At 41.7% G+C, this 25118-nt stretch overlaps 1 protein-coding gene across 8 annotated transcripts in view; it reads right to left on the reverse strand.

Annotated features, from left to right (window-relative positions):
* Positions 1–8445: 8445 nt before the first annotated feature.
* Positions 8446–25118, reverse strand: part of LOC139456240 (cyclic nucleotide-gated channel alpha-2-like) — a 126837-nt gene continuing 110164 nt past the window's right edge. For 7 of the 8 annotated variants that reach the window (XM_071237853.1, XM_071237846.1, XM_071237847.1 and 4 more), the window contains 10 exons: positions 23987–24075; positions 18543–18642; positions 17318–17472; positions 16767–16853; positions 16005–16101; positions 13581–14692; positions 12363–12434; positions 11933–12092; positions 9843–9950; positions 8446–8594 (listed from right to left, as the gene is read on the reverse strand). In XM_071237853.1, coding sequence (XP_071093954.1) covers positions 8538–8594; positions 9843–9950; positions 11933–12092; positions 12363–12434; positions 13581–14692; positions 16005–16101; positions 16767–16853; positions 17318–17472; positions 18543–18642; positions 23987–24075 — 2037 coding nt within the window. In that variant the 3' untranslated portion in view covers positions 8446–8537. The remainder of the gene's footprint in view (positions 8595–9842; positions 9951–11932; positions 12093–12362; positions 12435–13580; positions 14693–16004; positions 16102–16766; positions 16854–17317; positions 17473–18542; positions 18643–23986; positions 24076–25118) is intronic. The other variant, XM_071237852.1, reaches the window with a different exon arrangement.

Genomic DNA, 25118 nt, shown 5'->3' on the forward strand with positions numbered 1-25118 from the left:
GGTTCCCTGCCCTTTGCCTCCTCCACTTGAAGCTCGGCGAGGAACGCAAGGCTCTGGAGCCAGCAAACTAGTCTAATATCACGGTGTGTTGGCTAAGTGTGGGAGATCATCATCATATTGCCAACAGTCGTCAATGGTGTACACGACTTTGAAACTGAGGTAATCGGCGCTGGCTAGGTGTCATGTTTTCAGATGAGTCCCAATTCACTTTCCTCTTCCTTTGTAGGCGTGGTTGTGTCTGGCGAGGTCGAAATGAACGCCAAGCCAATGTTAACATGAGACCTCATGACAGATTTGCCGGTGGATTTGTTATGGTGTGGTGTTGCATCACCATAACTGAGCGAAACCCACCCCACATTGTGCAGGAAGGGTCACTGGACAGTACTATCGGTACAACATACACCCGTTTGCAAGGCGCGTACGTCGACGTTTTGTCTCTCAGGACGACAACGTCCGTGCTCACCGTGCACGAATCGTCAATGTCCACCTCCAGCAGCACATCATCCATAGAATGCCATGGCCAGCAATGAGCCCAGACCTTTTCCCCCACTGAACACGCCTGGGCATGATGGGGAGACGTGTGCGTCAAAGTAACAGGCCGTCGACTACGTTGGCTGAACGTGGCCAGGCGCTGCAAGAGGAGTGGAACAGACACCCTACTACCGCCATTGGGAGACCCGTACGCAGTAATACTCGTCGAGTGAATGAATGTTGACCAACCCGTGGCGGTATTACGCGCTACTGATCCAAAAACGTCAACTTTGAAATTTCCCATCTTACCCTCCGTTGGCGTCTACTATTATACATCACCACAACTCGCTCATCATTACCATACTATCACTGGAAACAAACATCAATACAATTACAATCTTATCTTACAATGTTAGAAATATATAGTTATTTCCGAGTGTCCCCTACTAAGGGTATATATTACCGCCATGTTCATGATTTATCCCAACGTGAAAAGTGAGATTCGAAGCATTTGATTATGGCCATAATGCCACGTGAGCTTCAAGACGACAATTTGTTTAAATGTTTAGACTTTGAACATCACGTACACGAAACGTCAATGGCACTATACAGCGCGCTTGAACGTTTCGCTGCAAGGAGCTGGAATTTCGCAGATTATGGAGGTAGGTTAATATATGTTCAAATGACAACAGACTGTAGTTGGGTGCATGGAAATTTACCAAAAAAATTTCAAGTACCTGGGCACGGGTAGCCAAGTAGTCTAAGGCGCCGCAATCAGATATTGCAGAACTGCGGTCCTTGGACCTATGATCGTGCGTTCGAATCCCAGTTCGTTCCTAGTATGTTTCTAGGTTTATCAGCACCATACCCGTGCTCGTGGTACCCGAAGTGGTAAACGTCTGAGACCTGCATCACAAAGGGTTTTCCTCCCACATCAAGCTGACACGCCATGCTATAACTAGCATACAGTTTAAAGCGGCGTTAAACCCAACTCACTCACTCACTCAAGTTTTTTACATACGAACAAACATAAAATGTCTTACCTACTGTCTGAACATCAACCAAGGTTCACAGTCAGAGGAATGAGAAATGAAGCTAAACTAAATATTGTTTATATAATGTGCATGGCAAAACCATTAACATTGTTACTTGCACGTAATTAAATTTGAAATGAAGATCTCACAAAGATTAGGCAGGAACTACTCATTATGAAAGTGTGACAATACGTTTGTAGATGCACCGGCTGCTGTTATTGTATAACCGAACATAATTTGATCTTGTCTTGATGGCAATCTCAGTTTTTGGCCAGTTTGCAAAATATCTGTGGTTGTAACAGCCGAAACTCGCTTAAATGCTTACTACTGAAAACACTGTAAAGTTAAGGTCCGACATACAACCAGTATCAAATCGAATAACCATGTTTAGCCACCATCAGACATGGGTGTATTCACTCTTTTGCCCGTCAGTCTAATTCACAACACTGAATGCCATTTCTCGCCTGCCTCGACGTATCCATCTAAAGGTTAGTGCGGTGTGTATGTTGTGTTGTGTTGTGTTGTGTTATGTTGTGTTGTGGTGCTTCATATGGTTGGTTAAGTAGATGATGTGTTGGAATACTAGCGTCAGACACTGGAAACATCTGTCCTGAAGATGAACAGGCCTCCGTAGAACATTCAGCTCTCTTGTGCTGAGATCCGGGTTATAACTGATCTTCAGCAACCCATGACTGTTTCCTGTGAAGATACGGGTTATTATTAGTCTTCAGCAACCCATGGTTGTCCCCCGTGAGGATAAGGGTTATTAGTAGTCTTCAACAACCCATACTTGTCACCCATTAAGATCCGGGTTAGAATTGGTCTTCAGCAACCCATGTTTGTCTTCCGTGAAGATCCTGGTTAGAATTGGTCTTCAGCAATCCATGCATGTCTCCCATGAAAATCCGTGTTAGAATTGGCCTTCGGCAACCCACGTTTGTCACCCGTAAAGATCCTGGTTAGAATTGGCCTTCAGCAACCCATGCTTGTCTTCCGTGAAGATCCTGGTTAGAATTGGCCTTCGGCAATCCATGCTTGTGTTCCGTGAAGATCCTGTTTAGAATTGGCCTTCGGCAACCCACGTTTGTCACCCGTGAAGATCCTGGTTAGAATTGGCCTTCAGCAACCCATGCTTGTCTTCCGTGAAGATCCTGGTTAGAATTGGCCTTCGGCAACCCATGCTTGTCTTCCGTGAAGATCCTGTTTAGAATTGGTCTTCAGCAACCCATGCTTGTCTTCCGTGAAGATCCTGGTTAGAATTGGCCTTCGGCAACCCATGCTTGTCTTCCGTGAAGATCCTGTTTAGAATTGGTCTTCAGCAACCCATGCTTATCTTCCGTGAAGATCCTGTTTAGAATTGGTCTGCAGCAACCCATACCTGTCTTCCGTGAAGATCCTGTTTAGAATTGGTCTTCAGCAACCCATGTCTATCTTACGTGAAGATCCTGGTTAGAATTGATCTGCAGCAACCCATGCTTGTCACCCGTGAAGATCCTGGTTAGAATAGGTCTTCAGTAACCCATACTTGTCTTCCGTGAAGATCCTGGTTAGAATTGGCCTTCGGCAACCCATGCTTGTCTTCCGTGAAGAGCCTGGTTAGAATTGGTCGTCAGCAACCATACTTGTCTTCCGTGAAGAACCATGTTAAAATTGGTCTTCAGCAACCCATGCTTGTGGTAACAAGCGACTAACGGGATCGGGCGGTCAGACTCGCGGACTGGGTTGATGCATGTCATCGTAACTAAGTTGCACAGATCGATACTCATGATGTCAATCACTTGATTGTCTTGCCCAGACACGACTATTTACAGATGGCCGTGATAAAGATGGAATACTGTTCGACGTTGAACAATAAACAATTATTAAGCTCTCTGCTTCACAGAACCAACGGCATAGAAAGTATTCCATTCCATTTCCGTTTGTAAACACACTAGTTTAATGCACAACAATATGTGAAACCACGTTAATACGGACGCTTCCGTTCCTTGCGAAATCGATGGATCGATCCCATGGCATCGTCATACCAAAATACATAAAATGGAAACAGTTGTTACCCTTCCTTCCGCTCGGAACTAAGGGGATAAAACAAGGCTGTGGCATCTTAGCTCAGTGGCCTAGCACTATGAAACCGGCATTTGTCCGGACTAGTACAAGCAGCCACACACACGCGCACGCACGAACGCACGTGCATGCACGCCTTATGAGTTTAAGAATCTTGAAGGTAATGTTAAACCCAATTTCAACCCAAGATTTGGCAATATCGTTCGGTTTAATAAATTTCCGTATTAAAGATGTAGCTAGACGTAGACTAACTGTGTTTCACTGGATATATACATATGATATATGTTGTAACATGTAACATATGTTGTGATATATTGTATGTTTTTCCTTATTATATATGCTCTTTCATTTAGTATGTTATCGTGATAACATGTTAGGAGAAGGTACAGTGAGCCAAGGTGATATGTACGCAACTCTAAAATGTTGCAAATAAATTTAATTTTAATCAACAGCAATTTGAAATTAGTACAACCACAAATGGTCTCTTTTTACATTGTTTTACAAATTATTAAATCAAATGTATAAACGTAGTTGCGTAGCAAATATAGAAACCATTTTAAACTTTCTTCTTGTGGATACAGCCTCAAATACATGTAGCTGGTCACTTGCTATTGCCGTGGACTATTATCATATTTCGTTCTTCCCCCTCCATTAACTAACACATCTTTCCTTTTGTCAAAATCGTAACGATAATATCAAGTATATCATTATCCCCCGCCCCAACGAAGTTGGCGGGGTATATTGAAATGGGTTATGTCCGTCCGTCCGTCCGTCCGTCCGTGCGTGTGTGCGTGCGTCCCGAAATCGCTTCCGGGGCATAACTCAGAAACCGTTAAATATTTCTCTACGAAACTTTGCATGTCTATCAGACTCACGCTGAACTGGTGCCTTTTGCTTTTTAGGAATTTTTTATTTTTTATTTTTTTACGTTTCCATGGCAACAAGTTGGACTTAGGTTCTATAAGGGTGGTGTTCATTTCCGGAGCGTAACTGTTCAATACTTTCTTAAAAACTTTGCATGTCTATCAGGCATATACTGAACAGGTGTCTTTTGCTATTTAGGAATTTTAGGAATTGGTATTGTTTATGTTTCCATGACAACATGTTGGATTTAAGTTTTAATATAGGGTGGGTTTACTAATTGAGTATAACAAATATACTGTTAAATATTTCCTTGCCAAACATTGCATGTCTATATATAAAGCACATACTGAACTGGTGCCATTGGATATTAAGGAGTTTTTGAAATTCATTGCAGCTATTGTGACATGGGCTAAGAGAAATGTTGGGGCAGTTACCTGGTTTGTGACCATAAAATGGGCGGGGCATATAGATGACTTCGTCGACTATACGCTTGTTACCTTTTGAAACTGTTTTGGTTAGTAGTGAGCACATTATTAGACAACAATCAAATAAACATCAGATCGTTTTCCCAGTGTGCTGTGGTTTCTGTGTGTGCTAACACTATTCTGTACAATAGGAGCGAAGGGCATGATGGCACTGCAGCTGTATCCAACATATGTCGACACTGAGTGAGTAAGTGAGTTGTGTTTAACGCCACTTTTAACAGTATTCCAGTTATATCACGGCGTGTCAGCTTGATGTGCGAGGAAAGCCCGAAGTGATGCAGGTCTCAGACGTTTACCACTTCGGTGAAACCCATGAGCACGGGTATGGTACTGACAAACCTAGAAACATAATCGGGGCGAACCGGGATTCGAACCCACAATCATAGGTTTCTGGCGTACCCAAGGGACGCAACTCTGCACAGCGAATCGGGGCGCCTTAGACGACTGGGCCACCCGTGCCCCCGATGACGACACTGAGTGAAGAACTACGCTAGTTACGTGTTCCAATAAGTGTCTGTTTGAACATCATTTCTGCTCTTCAAAATAAGGGGCGATTCTGATTGGTCAATCAGAGGTTATTGAATGACAATTAACCCCCTCTGATTTACACAGCCGATTTGACCACTGCACCACCGAGGAAGTTAACATTGTGTAACAACACTTTCAGTTATTGTCGGTAGGCATTATGAAATAATTACATGTACAATTATAAACCTCGATGTGTGTTACATTCCCATAGGGGAATTTAAATAGATACAAAAGAATTAGCTTCTGGCTCCCCGGCCTTCATCAGGCATACGATTTTGGCTTAGCAGGACATTATTCGAGATACCTTCATTGCTGTAACTGAATTAAGCTATGACGTCATTACTAACTGCGACCTACTTTTTTCATATTTTGGGGATGGAGTGTGAACATGCTGGCTGTCCTGAAAAAAAATCGTGAAAGAAAATGTTGGACTCACCTTTCAGAAAAAGAAAATTAATGTATGTTTTTGAGCAGTGGGCGAAAATATACTATACAAAAGGATATCTGGTTTTGAGTTGAAACTACAGGAAAATACACCAATGTCTGGCAACGAAAGTACGTGATTTATGTGGCGAGAATATTTCCGAAGACATCAAGCTCCCAAACACAACATTGTGAGAGTCATGAAGCACGTGACCTCGGACAGCACGTGCAAGTGCTGGTATGTCAGATTTACTATTGTCTCTCAGATGTTGTCAGATGCATATTGTGTATTTGGAACCAAACGCTAATAGACACTTTTTGGAACAACGTGAGTCGGGTTTGCATTGGTCGTCTATCAGAAGCACGCCTAGAAGAATTCATACTTGCCTGGAAAAAATCGCTGACTTTGGTGGCGATTAGGTGCCTCATTCTGGCAGTGTGGGTTCGAATCCCGTACTGGACTCAACCCAAAAAAGTACGAGAATCTATACTTTACAAGGAAAGTGTTATCCCAAAAATAACATTCGTTGCATTGGTAAATGATATTCACTGCTTTGCTCCGTGCATGATATAGCAACCACCACCTCCGCTAGGGGGCGCGCGCAACCTATCTCCTGCTTCCGGTTTCAAGCTGACCTGGCAGACGAAGCAATTTCATAGTGATGATGATAATACAACAACAACCGGTATTCCATCATGTGTTTTTTATTTACTGATTTACTACAGCAGAGTTTCAACATACCCTTGACGTATGTACATTATATACAAATTACATGTCTTTACATGTCTCAACGTGCAATTTCGGTCGACTAAAGGATCTGCAAATCATGTGTACCGCCAAGCGTCGACAGATATTTTGCAAATATTTTCATGTTTTAATCAAGATGGTCAAGTAATTTGATGCACTTCGCGGGGTAAGACTCGTCTATTACAATATATATCTTGATTATCGACCAGATCGTCGTGACTGGGCGCTGCCATTTTGATTGATGGCTGACAGGTATAGTGAGTGAGTGAATGAGTGAGTTGGGTTTACGCCGTTTTTAACAGTATTTCAGTTATATCACGCGTGTCAGCTTAATGTGGGAGGAAAGCCCGAAGTGATGCAGGTCTCAGACGTTTACCACTTCGGTGAAACCCACGAGCACGGGTATGGTGCTGACAAACCTAGAAACATAATCGGGGCGAACCGGGATTCGAGCCCACAATCATAGGTTTCTGGCGTGCCCAAGGGACGCAACTCTGCACAGCGAATCGCGGCGCCTTAGACGACTGGGCCACCCGTGCCCCCCTGACAGGTATAGACTGCACTTGGACCACCCTCAACCACAGCCAGCTGGCCGATCTTTTTGTCATCGACCGTATGCATCCGTGCTTACATTGAGTCCGCCATGGCAAATAATCTTGTTGGCATCACACATCAATATACTGATTCAAGGTCAAAGGCGATATATAAACTGATTGAATCGGAATCGTAAATCTACACCTATATATTTGTTAAAAGCCTTAAGATAAGTATAAACAATATATATTAAAGTAACCTTATAAAGGTGTCATTGGGAGAAAGAAAAGAAATGTGAAGGAGGCAAGTGAGACTAATGTCTACCCAAAGAAACTTTTGCAAATACTTATCGAAGAAACGCGAAAATATGTAAAATATGGTCAGTTTAAAATGGAAGTATGTACAAAATAACAATAAACTGCATGAGACACTACAGGAGACAAGTTATTTAATGTTGTCTGAGAGCGTCCAGACTCATCTGTCCGGCTGAAATGAGGAAATGGCGTGGGAATGATACTGCATGGAGACTGGGACGGGCACACGAAGCCTCAAGTCTCTCCCGTGTTTAATATTCCGTGTCCTAATGCTTGACAACAACACTGTTACTCTACCAGCCTTTAATATACTAGTTAAGTGAACACTCCTTTTAACGGACGTCTCTGTGTATTGTCCATTCATTCAGCAACGATCAGTGAAAAGGAACATAAACGTACATATATAATGTATAATTATGTTTCCAGGTACTTGGTAACCTTCATTTATGCCTTGGATGATGATCAGGATGTCAGTTGTAGAGGATGTCATCACTGCTGTCTCAGTTGCAGAGCTGTTGCTGTGTTAGTTGCAGAGCTGTTGCTTTCTTGTTTGCAGAGCTGTTGCTGTCTCAGTAGCAGAGCTGTTGCTGTGTTAGTTGCAGAGCTGTTGCTGTCTCAGTTGCAGAGCTGTTTCTTTCTTGTTGGCAGAGCTGTTGCTGTCCCAGTGGCAGGGCTGTTGCTGTCTCAGTTGCAGAGCTGTTTCTTTCTTGTTTTCAGAGTTGTTGCTGTCTCGGTTGCAGAGCTGTTGCTGTCTCAGTTGCAGAGCTGTTTCTTTCTTGTTTGCCGTGCTGTTGCTGTCCCAGTTGCAGAGCTGTTGCTTTCTTGGTTGCAGAGCTGTTGCGGTCTCGGTTCCAGAGCTGTTGCTGTCCCAGTTGCAGAGCTGTTGCTGTCTCAGTTGCAGAGCTGTTGGTGTGTTAGTTGCAGAGCTGTTGCTTTCTTGGTTGCAGAGCTATTGCTGTCTCGGTTCCAGAGCTGTTGCTGTCTCAGTTGCAGAGCTGTTGCTTTCTTGGTTGCAGAGATGTACAATGAGTTTGCCACTACGCATTCTCCATACCACAAGGCTGTATGAGTATCGTTATAATGCGGTCGTGTGTTCCCAATTGTAAGTTTCAGGGGACGTCTTAACCTGTGACTGAAAACAATAACATATGACATACATCGATAAAGAATCATATTTACAATTCCCTGAAATAGGTAAGCGGTCCGCAATATTTAATGTTATGGTATTGATAGATTGTTTGATAGACCTTACCTATATGATGAGGGATGACAAAGCAGACACAATTTATGGATAACAACTTCTTTATTTACTGTGAATGCGGCGTTTTTTGGTATAGATCCCAGATCGTTGTCGGGGCGGTCGGGTAGCTTAGTGGTTAAAGCGTTCGCTCGTAACGCCGAAGACCCGGGTTCGATTTCCGACATGGGTACAATGTGCGAAGACCATTTATGGTGTCCCCTGCCGTGATATTGCTGGAATATTGCTAAAAGCGGCGTAAAACCATACTTACTCACTTACTCAATTATACCGTTGTCAAGTAAGGCTGGTAGTGAATATATACAGACGTTAACAGTGACAACGATTGCATACCTGAGAGATTAACATGAGTAGGTTAATTACTGACAGCAGGAGGATAATACTGTAACAACATGATGGACAGAGAATACATGATGAGGAAGCCAGTTAAATAGGCTTCAGTATACATAAGTTGGTAGAGGATACATCACGCCCCATCAAAATGAAAGAGCTGCAAATTTAAACCATCAAATTGGACAGTAATTCAGCCACCTCGGACCATATCAGCAACTGCCCCTATCACAACATCAACGTCGAAAACGTCCACATTCTCTCCAACAACCTTCATGATTTTACTATAAGAAAAATAACTGAAGCAGTCCACATTCGCCACCACAAGCTTTCTATCAACAGAGACCGCCTCCGTGGTCTAGTGGTAGAGCGTCCGCCCGGAGAGAGGAAGCTCCGGGGTTCGATACCAAAAGACATTAAAAATGGTACTTGTTGTTACCCTGCCTGGCGCTCGGCATTAAGAGGCTAAAACAAGGACTGGGAGTCGGAGTCAGAATACTGTGTCTGAGTGGGGTATTCATGTTAAACTGAGTGGGCTAGCACTATAAAATCGGTATTAGTCCGGACTAGTACAAATAGTCACACACACGTGCATACACGTCGCTATGTAAGTGCAATAATATTGAACGCGACCTTGAACCCCATTTCACCTCATCTCATGTTAACATGTAATTTGTGCCTCACGTGATTATATAGCTAAAATATTGCTAAAAGCGGCCTAAAATCCTATTTACTCTCTCATTTACAATCCCCCATGCAGTCACCTAGCACATGTGTCCCTGGACGGATTACCTGTAGAAGTTTGAGATTTTCCTGGAGTAGGTTGACAAGAGTCTCCTGGACAGAGGTGAGTTTGTCCAGCCGGTGTAAGCTGCCTGCATACGCCTCTTCCAGCGTTGCCTAGAAACAGATACATACTAAGGCATGATTAATCACCACATATTTACAATTAATGGTTTAATGTTGCAATTGGAGCTAACACAACCCACTAAAGTACAAACATACCATGGGGCTTTCCTCGACTTCATCACAATGTGACGGTTGAATGTTTATAATATTTACATACAATTACGATCGTCGCGACCTTCTTCCACGATAATCTCTGCTACCCTACTTTAAGCGGACAGCTGAATGTTGTTCGTCAAGTAGTCCACGATAATCTCTGAGACCCTACAATTTAGGGAACAGTTAACTGATGTTCTATAAGTATTTCACAATAATCTCTGCGACCCTACAATTAGGGAAAGTTAACTGATGTTTTATAAGTATTCCACAATAATCTCTGCGATCCTTCAATTAGGGAACAGTTAACTAATGTTCTATAAGTATTCCACAATAATCTCTGCCACCCTGCAATTAGGGAACAGTTAACGGATGTTCTATAAGTATTGCACAATAATCTGTGCGATCCTTCAATTAGGGAACAGTTAACTGATGTTGTATAAGTATTCCACAATAATCTCTGCGACCCTACAATTAGGGAACAGTTAACTGATGTTCTTCAAGTAGTCCACGATAATCTCTGCCACCCTGCAATTAGGGAACAGTTAACTGATGTTTTATAAGTATTCCACAATAATCTCTGCGACCCTACAATTAGGGAACAGTTAACTGATGTTCTACAAGTATGCCACAATAATCGCTGCCACCCTACAATTAGGGAACAGTTAACTGATGTTCTATAAGTATTGCACAATAATCTGTGCGATCCTTCAATTAGGGAACAGTTAAATGATGTTGTATAAGTATTCCACAATAATCTCTGCGACCCTACAATTTAGGGAACAGTTAACTGATGTTCTATAAGTATTCCACAATAATCTCTGCGACCCTACAATTAGGGAACAGTTAACTGATGTTCTATAAGTATTCCACAATAATCTCTGCGACCCTACAATTAGGGAACAGTTAACTGATGTTCTGCAAGTATTCCACAATAATCTCTGCCACCCTACAATTAGGGAACAGTTAACTGATGTTCTATAACTATTCCACAATAATCTCTGCCACCCAACAATTAGGGAACAGTTAATTGATGTACTTTAAGTATTCCACAATAATCTCTTCGACCCTACAATTAGGTAACAGTTAACTGATGTACTTTAAGTACTCCACAATAATGTCTGCGACCCTACAATTAGGGAACAGTTAATTGATGTTCTATAAGTATTCCACAATAATCTCTGCCTCCCTACAATTAGGGAACAGTTAACTGATGTTCTACAAGTATTCCACGATAATTTCTGGGATCCTACAATAAGGAAACAATTGAAATAAGAGATTAAAATACTGTCTTTTCAATGTAGCGGATTTTACCGCGCTGAATTGAATTTGGAACCGAACACGCAGCGTGAGTGAGTGAGTGAGTATGAATTTACGCCGTTTTTAGCAATATTCCAGCAATATCACGGCGGGGGACACCAGAAACGGGCTTCACACATTGTACCCATGTCTGGATTCGAACCCGGGTCTTCGGCGTGACGAGCGAACGCTTTAACCACTAGGCTACCCGACCGTCCACACGCAGCGTGATATAATGCCACAGTCGAATATAGAAAAGTGCCAATTTCCAAGCTCTCTGTTGTCCAAAAACTTCCCTTTGAAGATTTCTATCGTCTTTTCTGCACGATAAGCATTGCACACATCTTTTGCATATTGCGGTAACCGCCACATTTTGTAACCATTAATTGTAGATATGATAATTAAAATATGCCCATCGAAAATGAATAGAAAAAGGACCATTCTATGAATACAAGCATGTGATGCAGTCATCAAATCGGCTGTTTCAATCAGAGGGGGTTTATTGTGATTTGACAACCCCTGATTGAACAATCAGAATCGAGTAATTTTCAAATTCATTGGAAAATGTTTAATCTTCCTACCATTTTGGTGTCCACGACCTTGGTGAGTTCCTCAACCTGACCACCCAGGCGGTGCATGTCGGCGAACGCCGAGTACGGTGACGTCACAGACAGACTTGAGCTGTGCCTATGCAGCATTGGGTTCAATCGGGCGTCGGTTATATCCACAGAGTGGCGTTTACTGGAGAAAGAAGAGGCAAAAGTGCCATCGTCCATGCATAACTTCATGTAACATGTGCATGCCAAACGTCGTTTCAACAGAATACGATATGGCCTTAAATTTACAATTACTGTGATTGAGACGAGGCCTTATCTGGGGTTGTATTGGTTAGTTTGATAGCCAAACACTTATATTGCATTAGTTACCGGTAGGTTGAAAAAGGTGTTGCCACTAACTAACAAGGTAATATTAGTAGATCAGTTTTCAAGGCTTAAACACAATAAAACATACAGGCAATTTCTTCTTCCTCCATTTTCTGATAAATGAGCTGATGCAACATCATCAAAACAGGAGCTGTCTTTCCTGTGAATAAAAGCAGTACACAACTTTATTGAGTTGATATTTCTAATACATTGGGTTTGCATAATGTCCATAATCGGTTGAAAACCATCATAAAAAATCACTTTTAATAAAATAGGATAAGACGAGGACGTGTTAGTTTAAACAAGAGTCCATGTTTTCCACTGAATTTTGGTTTTATCTTTTTGTTATTGATGTTAGTAAAAAAGAAATAAATGTCAGAAATGACCCTGTGAAAGCAGAGCAAAACAAAATGTCAAAATGTTCTAAATGCGACACCAGTGAAGATGTTATGCCAATCCGCACGCCTCTGTTTCTGATACTTTTGGATAAGTGATCAATTTCTTACACCAGATATTCAACTTTATCTGGAAAGCTTTCTTACTGATTCATGCTGAAGAAAGGAGCCAAACTATTTTATTGGAACCCATCGGGCCAAATTTAAATCTCCTCACCTCCAAAATGGTAGGTCAGTATTAATGGGCGTTACGATCGTCATATCACTATGCCCGCTTTCTAGAATGAGGCCCTGGTTGTTAAGAGAGAGAGAGAGAAAACTATGTCTTCACTGGCATCAGCGATAGAGGGCAATCTCAGTAAAATATAGTCTTTATTCCGATACGATACCTCACTCCAGAACATAGCGCGTCGGGAGAACTTTCTAATCAGCCAATCAGCGTAGAGGCTTTTATATTCGGTACGAGTGAGCGAAGCATTCAAACCATCATTTATGATTTCTATATCTCGAAAACGAATGTCTCTCGTAGTTCCGAAAGTAGAAAGTACAGCGGCGCCCATATAACCTTATCACATACATCCTGGCGTAATACAGCGCCCTGGTATCGGCACCCAAAAGAGAGTACCATAGGACTATTTAGGTTCTGTTTGGGTTTCGATTTAACCAAATCGAAATTTCAGAATCGAGTTGGTAAAGAACGAAGCCGAATCATTTCAGAAAGCTGACAGCTGACCAAATTGGCCTAAGGACCCATGCTGTCTTCCTTTAGATTGCTTGGTTAAAGTTCGCTCATTGTTGAACAAGCGTGACCTGTGGAGGTGCCTTCAGGCATACACCCAGAGGGGTATCGTATGAGAGTCAAAGAATTTGATTTTAATGAGGTTGCGAAAGAGGTTGAAGTTAGTATCTACCTTGGCGACAGTTGGCCAGAGTCACACGAAGTCTTATCTGCGTCGCAGGTGTAAGTGTTGATAGACTTAGCAGGAGGTGGGGTTAGTATACTGTAAGCTGGGTTAGAAGACGCCAGAGGGGGAGTAGAGATATGCGCAACGTAGTCCCTTGGCGGTGAACTCAGGCGAAGTGCGAGGCGAGAGTTATCTCTCATTATTAATTCTGAAGCAGAAGAGCTTTTGCATCTTGGTATGTCAAATTTCTTGACATTATCAACAGGAGGAGGAGTGTATTGTCTTTGTCTCAGAAGGTTCGCGCTCGGAGGGGGCGTGAACTCGCGCGAATTTGATTGTTTCGCGGAAGGAGGAGGCGTGAATTCTCTAGAACTACTTTTGTTGGCTGTTGGAGATGGAGTGCAATCTCTGGAAGATGAAAGGTTGCCCGGTAAAGGTGGAGGCGTGTATTCCTTCTGACTACGGAGTGTTTTCTCATCCGATATTTCTTTGGCTTTTAATTGTTTCAGCTTCCCTGCTTGGGTCAGGTCAATAATTTGGTTGTCTTTCGTGTCGGACAATTTGTCGTCTTCACTGTCAAAGGACTCCTGGTCATCAGTCCTCACTGCCATATAACCAGGCCGTTTCTTCGACTGAAGAGTACTTTTAAACACTTGGGATAGTTTAGACATTTTCACTGACCCCTGCGCATCCTTATCAGGAGCAATATCCTGAACGGAGGACGTCGGGTCCTCACTGGTCCCTCGGTTGTCCATAGTGATCCCGTCCTCACGTTTCTGCCTCTTAACCTTCCTATGAAATAAACGCCTTAAATTACCACAAACCGTTTCAAAAAGCCCACTACTTTGAGAATATTTCACTTCTGAATCAAAAGGACCATCTTCAGAATTAAACGAAAAGCCCATATTTTTCAAACTGTTCGCTTTACTGAACCTTGGAGATGAGGGCGACTGCTCGTGGCGCCTCAGTTTCGGGGACATACTCCGGATGGTCATGAGAAGGGAGTTCTTCACCCCGTGAAGCCCCTCTGCTGTGTCCTCCCGTTGTAGCGGCTTCACCTTCTGGCGATGGGCTTCTATCTCCCGAAGACGGCGTTGTCCATAGTCTCGGATGATCGACTGAAAGAAGGAGTGAGTGAGTTAGTTGGGTTTAACGACGCTTTTAATGTTATTCCAGTTACATCAAGGCGTGTCAGCATGATGTGGGAGAAAATCTCGAAGGTCTCAGACGTTTACGACTTTGGTGAAACTGATGCTGTCAAACCGAGAAACATGATCGGGGCAAACCTTGATTCGAACTACAATCACAGGTTTCTGGTGTTCACAAGGGACGTAACTCTGCACAGCGAATTGCTGCCCTTAGACGACTGGGCAAACCGCCCCCTACTGAAAGACGGGAGACGGGTAGACTGACGTTGCAAAACAACCGAATTTATTGTTCTTCGAAGTGTCAATTTTCTGACCATAAACAGATGTTTTGAGTGGTTACTTCAAGGCCCACCTTGCTGAGAATCTGCCGTATAACATAGCCCGGCAGGACCTCTACCCTAAGTGTGGGAAGAAGTAATTCCCACAACATGGACAAGTGAGATACAATGGGGGGCAAAGAAACCCCTCAGTTGATTTTTTTGTCTGATTTTCAGTTGCAACTGTCTTACGTTAGCGACATTCTATCCAAATAATTAAATGTAATTGTATTAGTCAACACTCAAAAAATACTTCAACATGTTTTTTTCTTTTATAAATATAAATTGATTTTAAACTTTTAAGGATAATTTTTTTTTTCGCAAAATAGACAACTGCTTATGGTTATCTTAGACATCTTGAAAATCAGTGCAATTGCTTTTTCGGCACAAATCTACAACATGTCAAACATGGCAGGGGCATGTGGTTGCTAATTCATTCCAAGCAAATTCAGTCTTCATTGAACCAATTTATTTTGTACGCAGACTTACCCAGCCACAGATTACATTTTACAAAATGTTGCAGGTAGGAGTGATGGTTAAATAGACATAATGAAATTTAACAACAATTCCTTAACTTTCAATTATTACAACAACAAAAAACTCAGTATGCATCCCGCCCCGCCCTAGGCTTAGTACATAACAATATGTATTGTCAACAACCATAACAATAATGACGACGATGATGATTATGATGATGACGAGCATAATAACGGGCGAACGGAAACAATATTTTCGAAAATGTAAAATTCCCCCTAAAACCAAAGCAAAATATTCTATATGGCTTAAGTCCAAATGATAAAATTGTTAAACCATTTTAAAGGGCTGAACTTGAAGTATTTAAAATCCAACAGTGTGTATTGCAGGATCAAACCTCGTATTAATAGTGTGAAGTGAGACTCCACATGTTTCAAACCAGTGTGTGCTCCACATCTATTTCAAGGATGGCGACAGAACAATGATTTTACCTCCGCATCAGGATGATCTTTTAAGGCCCCTAGTACATCTTCCCTGGACAGCACAAACAGCTCGGAGTAGCCAACAGAGCGAACGTCAGCTGTGCGTCTAGACGGGTAGACAGGGGGAGAGACAGTGAAACAAGTGAGTGAGTGAGTGAGTTGGGTTAACGCCGCTTTGAACAGTAGTTTCTAGTTACAGTAAAGTTCGGTTAAAACGAACTCAAAGGGACTACTAATTTTAGTTCGTTATAACCGTAGTTCGTTATAAGCATATATACAGTATAACAACAGCAAATAGTCGGGACCAAAAAAGTAAGTTCGTTATATCCGTCAGTTCGTTATAAGCGTGTTCGTTATAACCGTAGTTTACTGTACTAGTAAATCATGGCGTGTCAGCTTCAAGTGGGAAGAAAACCCGAAGTGATACAGGTCTCAGAAACCACTTGGTGAAATCACGAGCACGGATAAGGTGATGACAAACCAAGGGCGAACCGGGATTGGCTTATGTCTCGCCTAAGCACCATTTATTCACATTAAATAGACGGACGAACCTCCCGTGCCCATTTGCAGTATCAGAGCACCTTGGTGTATGGTCTTTATTAGAAATATGTTATTTTATTCCAGTATGTATCCTAATTTTTCTTTGACCGTACGAAACATCAGGATATACTCACACGGGCTAACTATTTGTTGTGTTCTTGTGCCAACCAAGCACTTTTCTGAAACTATGTAATGACATTTTGCAGTAGCCTTACGTTGTACAAATAATACCTGTTTATGCCGCCATCAAGATTGAGAATTCCTATTTCTCCAAAGAAGTCGCCCGCTGCCATTCGTTTCAGTACTGTGCCTGTTTCACTGGAACATAATAAACCATTTGTCTCACGCTGGCCTATAAATCAAACGTCATTTTCATCTCAATCAGAGGTCAAGGACTTCCTCTTTAAAGAATGAACGTGTTTCCTCTCAACGTAAGACTCGTCACGATATGGCTGAAATACTGCCGATGTGACGTTAAATATTAAATCACTCACTCACTCAACGTAAGAGTGAGTGAGTGAGTCTGTGAGTGGGGTTTATCGCCGCTTTGAGCATAATCCAGTCCGAAATAGCAGTATCAGAAACGGGCTTCACACATCGAGCATTCGGCGTGACGAGCGAACGCTTTAACCATCAAGTTACCCTAACGTTCTATCTTGAGAAAGATCATCGTGGTATATATTACATAATTGTAGTTCTGAAAAGACTCATAAACCGATATAAAATCGCAATCTGTTGACATAGCTGTATAATCCGCGAAAAAAAGTGCATGACACTCATACCTGATGACTTCGACAACGCCATCTGCAACAATGAACATCTCTCTGGCGACCTCCCCCCTCCGGCAGATGAGGTCCCCGGGGGTGAAGATGTATGCTCGCATTTTGAGGACAAGGTCGTGAAGAAACTCGGGCTGACATTCCTGGAAGATCGTCACCTAGACAACAATCATGAACCTAGTGAGTACAGACGTGACACGTCACCTAGACAACAATCATGAACCTAGTGAGTACATCCGTGAAACGTTACCTAGACAACAATCATGAACCTAGTGAGTACAGACGTGACACTTTACCAAGACAACAATCATGAACCTAGTGAGTACAGACGTGACACGTCACCTAGACAACAATCATGAACCTAGTGAGTACAGACGTGACACGTCACCTAGACAACAATCATGAACCTAGTGAGTACAGACGTGACACGTTACCTAGACAATAATCATGAACCTAGTGAATACAAACGTGACACGTCACCTTGACAACAATCATGAACCTAGTGAATACAGACGTGATACGTTACCTAGAAAACAATCATGAACATAGTGAATACAGACGTGACACGTTACCTAGAAAACAATTATGAACCTAGTGAATAAAGACGTGAAGCGTTACCTGGACAACAATCATAAACCTAGTGAATTCAGACGTGACACGTTACCTGGACAACAATCATGAACCTAGTGAATACAGACGTGACACGTTACCTAGACAACAATCATGAACCTAGTGAATTCAGACGTGACACGTTACCTAGACAACAATCATGAACCTAGTGAGTACAGACGTGACACGTCACCTAGACAACAATCATGAACCTAGTGAGTACAGACGTGACACATTACCTAGACAACAATCATGAACCTAGTGAGTACAGACGTGACACATTACCTAGACAACAATCATGAACCTAGTGAATACAGACGTGACACGTTACCTAGACAACAATCATGAACCTAGTGAATACAGACGTGACACTTTACCAAGACAACAATCATGAACCTAGTGAAGACAGATGTAACACGTTACCTAGACAACAGCCATGAACAAAGGAAAAAGCAGATGTGACATGTCACTGGACAACACTTTTGTTCATTAATTTATTTTATCATGCGTGCATGTTATTAATTTAAGACCGTTTATGTTCAGTAAATACAAGACAAGTTTCAGATAAGCTTTTCAAACGTTTTTTCCTGATTTTTACCCAGACGTCTAGATTACCCACCTTTTTCAGCGTTTCAAGATTGACATGTATGGCGAGTTCTGTTTTTAGCTTGTCTGGCAGAAGCCCAAGAGAGTTGATGTCGCAGCCGTTAAGGCGACCCCTGCAACAGGAAGAGGAAGTAACAACATGCATCCTAACATCCTCTCGAGGGAATTATTTAATGATATTTGACATACCTTGTTTCTAGTATACCCGGGGCGGTCGGGTAGCCAAGTGGTTAAAGCGTCCGCTCGTCACGCCGAAGACCCGGGTTCGATTCCCGACATGGGTACAATGTGTGAAGCCAATTTCTGGTGTCCCCCGCCGCGATATTGCTGGAATATTGCTAAAAACGGCGTAAAATCAAACTCACTCACTCACTCACTCACGCTAGTATGCCCCTTGGTATTTGGCTCGGTGATGCAGTGTTTATATCTTCACTACTGTTCACCTTCTACCGAGATATTTACATCAACTTCGAGTTGCTTTTCAGTATTTTGGCCTCTTGGCCCAGAGTGAAATTCAGTTCAACGTTCAACAATTCGCATCCTGAAATATGTAACGTCAACACAAGAAAATAATCAGTTTCCATCATCTAGAGAAACAGATTCCATAGGAGTGAGTGAGTGAGTATGGTACGCCGCTTTTAGCAATATTCCAGCAATATCATGGGCTTCACACATTGTACCCATGTCGGGAATCGAACCCGGGTCTTCGGCGTGACGAGTGAACGCTTTAACCACGAGACTATCCGACCGCCCCGATTCCATAGGACGTAAAAGGCAAAATAGTGATGAAAATTATATGATTGGATCACTGAAAATCATTGATGACACCAGGTGGGGCGTGAAAAGTGTAAGCACACCCTGCTCTATCCGTAGCACACACGTCATGCATAAGGAACACACCAAGAGACGTTATAATGATAATACTGTCATACTTAAACAGGTTGATTATGGACCACTGGATACTCTTAATGGCAGGAAGTATAAAATATGAATACTTTTCTAATTTGAGAAGTTAACACTGACATAACATGGGCGCAAATAAGAAACTTATCAATCAGCAGACTTACTTTTCAGGTACTTTACATGAACAATCACGAAACAATTTAAATATAAGCCTTTGCGTGTGTTTGTGCCAAATGGTTTGGTCAGGATAGGCTCACCTTTTCGCGAACACCTGGTATCATCACCATTTGATTGCGTGAGTGAGTGAGTGAGTATGGTTTTACGCCGCTTTTAGCAATATTCCAGCAATATCACGGCGGGGGACACCAGAGATGGGCTTCACACATTATACCCATGTCGGGAATCGAACCCGGGTCTTCGGCGTGACGAGCGAATGCTTTAACCACTAGGCTACCCGACCGCCCCATTTGTTTGCGATTTATTGACACATGCTTATGATACAGTCGGAATCGTACACTGGACTTTGTTCAAATCAAAGATTTATTATGATTCTGGAATGGGTTTTGTCGTTTTAATACATTGGCAGGTACTTAGAAGTTGGAAAAACATGAACATATAAAACGTTTATGGATAACAACTTTTGTATTGTTTATGAGGACGTTTCAGGGAAAATTCTTGTCTTTTCATCAGGTCATAACAGAGTAAACATATTCAGTTAATGTATATATACTACTCAAAAGAAGTTAAGGATCACCTGATTCTTTCATATTACTATAGTTAATCTCTCATATAATGACAGATTAACTTTACCATTATGAAAGAATCGGGTGATCCTTAACTTCTTTTGAGTAGTATACATGCTCATACGTTTACACAAGGTAGGATTGATGTATAGATAACAAGAGGAAACCAAAAGGTTTAACGAGTCAGAAGCCAACTAAGTACAGCGAAAGTGGAGTTTGGACTTTGGGTGTGATGAGCTGTCTCGGGTAGCACCATAACAATAAGAAAATCGAGATTGTCCATTGTACTGATGTCCATTGAGGGTACGGATTGGCTACATAAGAGAATCCTTTTTTGTTTTCGAATTCAAATTGCATGATGAATATCTACCTGGCACTTCATGATTACCCTAATCACACACAGACAATGCAATGTCCAAGATTGAAACAATTCATGAATTACTGCGTCTAGACGTGGCACGAAAATGGGCTTCTCCTTTAATCAGTTTAATTACTTTAATTTGTTTAATTATTTTAAGTTGAGGACATGCAATCTTCGGGTAACGCTCGCTTTCATCGAGTGTTTGAAGGGTGGAGACTTCTTTCGACTACAATTCACTCCGTCTACAGTCAGTTCGACCACAGTAATTTTGGTACGGTGGGGTGATTCGACTACACTCGGTTTGTCCCATCCTTTACTTGATGATGGACAGATCCAGATTCCATAATTCCAGAGACAAAAACCTAAATACAAGTCGAATTTGAAATAAGCCGAATAATTTGAAATACCTACTCATGTGCCAGGGATTTATACAGACCTTCTCAGGGGCCGATATTCGACCCCAAGTCTGAGGCAAATGTCAATACAAAATCCAAATTTCGAACTAAACATTTTCCAATTCATGTTACACTGTGTTAATATATAAAACTAATAACTAATGTTATGGCTTTGTAAAACTATGAACAGGTTTTAATGCTTTAAATTGATTTCGTTAATTTATATCACATGCAATCACAAATTACCTCTGAATTGAAGATGATATGAACTTTTAAAAAGTCCCAGGGGCATTCAAGTATTCAAGATAAATATATCCAACGCTTTCTCTCTGGTGCATAACTTTATTTTGATAGCACTGTAGACGAGAGCGGGCAACCCCATTGGAAGCATATTTCCAACACCTGAGACACTTTAAGAAAAATGCTTCAGCTTTTGCAATATCATCGTTTGAAGTCTTTGATAGGCATTTAGAAGTTAAAAGAAGAACATGAATATAGGACTTATGGATAGCAACTTCTCTTATATTTGTCCAGACGTTTCAGAGCTACTTCTTGCTCCTTCATCAGTTGAATGCTGAGTAGGTGCTCAGTTGCTATCCATACAAAATGTAATGTATTAATGTCATCGTTGTATTTCCCACCCTCATCTCATACCTTTCGTACCTCAATCATCATCAGTAATACCGCTTCTGTTGCTACTGAATTAATTCTACATCACACATTACTTCTCCAGCATTATTCGAATGAGTATACACTACTACTACCTGCACAACAACCGCCACTGTTGCCTCATCTACTACAACTACCCAGAGACTGTATATCAGACTGTACATCTGCTTGTGTGTCGGACTGTATGTCTGTGTGTCTGGTTGTGTGTCTGGTTGTGTATCTGATTGAATGTCTGTGTGTCTGGTTGTGTGTCTGATTGTGTGTCTGATTGAATGTCTGTGTGTCTGGTTGTGTGTCTGATTGAATGTCTGTGTGTCTGATTATGTGTCTGATTGTGTGTCTGATTGAATGTCTGTGTGTCTGATTATGTCACTGGTTGTGTGTCTGATTGAATGTCTGTGTGTCTGGTTGTATGTCTGATTGAATGTCTGTGTGTCTGATTAAGTGTCTGGTTGTGTGTCTGATTGTGTGTCTGATTGTGTGTCTGATTGAATGTCTGTGTGTCTGGTTGTGTGTCTGATTGAAAGTCTGTGTATCTGATTATGTGTCTGGTTGTGTGTCTGATTGAATGTCTGTATGTCTGATTATGTGTCTGGTTGTGTGTCTGATTGAAAGTCTGTGTATCTGATTATGTGTCTGGTTGTGTGTCTGATTGAATGTCTGTGTGTCTGATTATGTGTCTGGTTGTGTGTCTGATTGAATGTCTGTGTGTCTGGTTGTATGTCTGATTGAATGTCTGTGTGTCTGATTAAGTGTCTGGTTGTGTGTCTGATTGTGTGTCTGATTGTGTGTCTGATTGAATGTCTGTGTGTCTGGTTGTGTGTCTGATTGAAAGTCTGTGTATCTGATTATGTGTCTGGTTGTGTGTCTGATTGAATGTCTGTATGTCTGATTATGTGTCTGGTTGTGTGTCTGATTGAAAGTCTGTGTATCTGATTATGTGTCTGGTTGTGTGTCTGATTGAATGTCTGTGTGTCTGATTATGTGTCTGGTTGTGTGTCTGATTGAATGTCTGTGTGTCTGGTTGTATGTCTGATTGAATGTCTGTGTGTCTGATTAAGTGTCTGGTTGTGTGTCTGATTGTGTGTCTGATTGTGTGTCTGATTGAATGTCTGTGTGTCTGGTTGTGTGTCTGATTGAAAGTCTGTGTATCTGATTATGTGTCTGGTTGTGTGTCTGATTGAATGTCTGTATGTCTGATTATGTGTCTGGTTGTGTGTCTGATTGAAAGTCTGTGTATCTGATTATGTGTCTGGTTGTGTGTCTGATTGAATGTCTGTGTGTCTGATTATGTGTCTGGTTGTGTGTCTGATTGAATGTCTGTGTGTCTGGTTGTGTGTCTGATTGAATGTCTGTGGGTCTGATTAAGTGTCTGGTTGTGTGTCTGATTGAATGTCTGTGTGTCTGGTTGTGTGTCTGATTGAAGGTCTGTTTGTCTGATTAAGTGTCTGGTTGTGTGTCTGATTGAATGTCTGTGTGTCTGATTGTATGTCTGAGTGTGTGTCAAATTGTATGACCGATTCCGGGTATGTGTGTCTGATTGTATGTATGTGTGTCTGATTGTGTGTCTGATTCTATGACTGGTTGTATGTCTAATTATATGACCGATGACAATGACTACCTATGCAATTACATGTATATAAAACAAGTGAGTGAGTAAATCTGGTTTAACGCCGCATTGAATAGCATTACGTGTCACCTTGATGTGAGGGGAAAGCCCGAAGTAATATAGGCCTCAGATGTCTACCACTTCAATGACGCCCACGAGCACGGGTATGGAGCTGACGAACCTAGAAACGTCACCGGGATTCGAACCCACCAAGGTTTCTGGTGTGCCAAAGGGACGCAGCTGTGCACCGGGATTCGAATCCACCAAGGTTTCTGGTGTGCCAAAGGGACGCACCTGTGCACAGCGAAGTGCGACTGGGCTAGCTGTGGGATTCACCCAAGTGGTAAACGTCAAAGACCTGCATCACTTCGGACTGTCCTCCCATATTAATTTGACATAATAGTGATATATATATATATATATATCCAGTGATATAACTGGAATATGGCCAGAGCGTCGTTAAACCCAACTCACTCACTTCTATTAGCTTAAAATTGGGTGAGTGAGTTAAAATTTGACATCGCATCGGCAATATTGCAGCCATATTGCGATTATTAGCTTATAAAACTGACCAATATACAAATATATGAGTGAGTGAGTGAGTGAGTGTGGTTTTACGCCGCTTTTAGCCATATTCCAGCAATATCACGGCGGGGGCCAAGAAAACGGGTAAAATGACATAAAAAATATTTTCAAGAATAAGATTAAGTGAAACAACTGGAATACTGTTCAAACAGGCGTTAAACCTAACTCACTCTAACAAGTCAGGGTACGCACCTGGACCACACATAGTCGTACCAGCGTTGAACGCGTTTCTGCAGGTCTGGAGGTACGTTATGAGTTTGCATATACAGTTTAGCGCCATCCTGAAAATACAGACAAAACTCAATTAAAAAATGGTCAGAGTGTGCGAATATTCATAGTATAATGCAGATGTAAAACATATTTCCATATGCTCGCCTTAAAAACCGCTCAGTATTAACTTTTTAAATAACTCAGATGTAACATGCATTTCGTAACGAGAATTTTATCGGGGAAAGGAAAAATGATTAAAAATACCACGTTTAATTTACTATAAATAGACGACCCGATTTACATCGTGTGAAGACAGCTCGCACAATACAAAAACTCATTACCATTGAATTCTCTTTTCGTCTCTATCAAACCGAACTCTGAAACTATCTGTGGCTTTTTCCAAGCAGTCTGACAGATATAAACATAATACGATGTCAACCCGTAAGCAAAGCGTGTCAAACGATTTCTAATTCATTAGTACGGCCAATTACACTTAATCAGATAAAGTTTCTGAGACCGAATAGCTATCAAACGTTGCAATTAGTAGGTTCAGGTAGCAGTCTCAAGTCCGGTTAATCATCTAGGCTGACTCTTTGTGAGCTGTGACAGATCCTGGCTAAAGACATGAGCTGAAATATTAGTTCCTGGGTGTTAGTCCAATGGAGATCGATTGGTTGCCTACCATATCTGCGGTATAGACGTCAGAGATGGATTGACGCTAACTTTGCTCACAACACAAGAAGACCCTGGTCCCCGAATCTTTTCATAAAGGACAAATCTACAAAGTGAAATTGATGTGCATTCCATCACCCCTTATATACAGTAGAATTGCAAGACCATGTTCACTTGCAAACACAATTTACTTTGCTTAAGTCTGTCGTGTACAAATGTTAGCCGAGAACCTTGGTAATGATAAAACGTGCGCATTATGGAATCAAGCTCGTACTGTTCATATAACGCTTGAACTCCTTAATTACTGAGCTACCAACAACACTGTGACTATTATGAAGGAATCAAGGATATACATCATAATAAACCAGTATTGACATTCGCCGTGGAAAGCTGAGCTTCAAAGCCATCATTATCGACGAAAGCATCTACCTAATTATTGGAG

This window comes from Haliotis cracherodii, unplaced genomic scaffold (genome assembly GCF_022045235.1).
Source record: "Haliotis cracherodii isolate W230 unplaced genomic scaffold, xgHalCrac1.p SCAF_11, whole genome shotgun sequence".
Lineage (NCBI taxonomy): Eukaryota > Metazoa > Mollusca > Gastropoda > Lepetellida > Haliotidae > Haliotis > Haliotis cracherodii.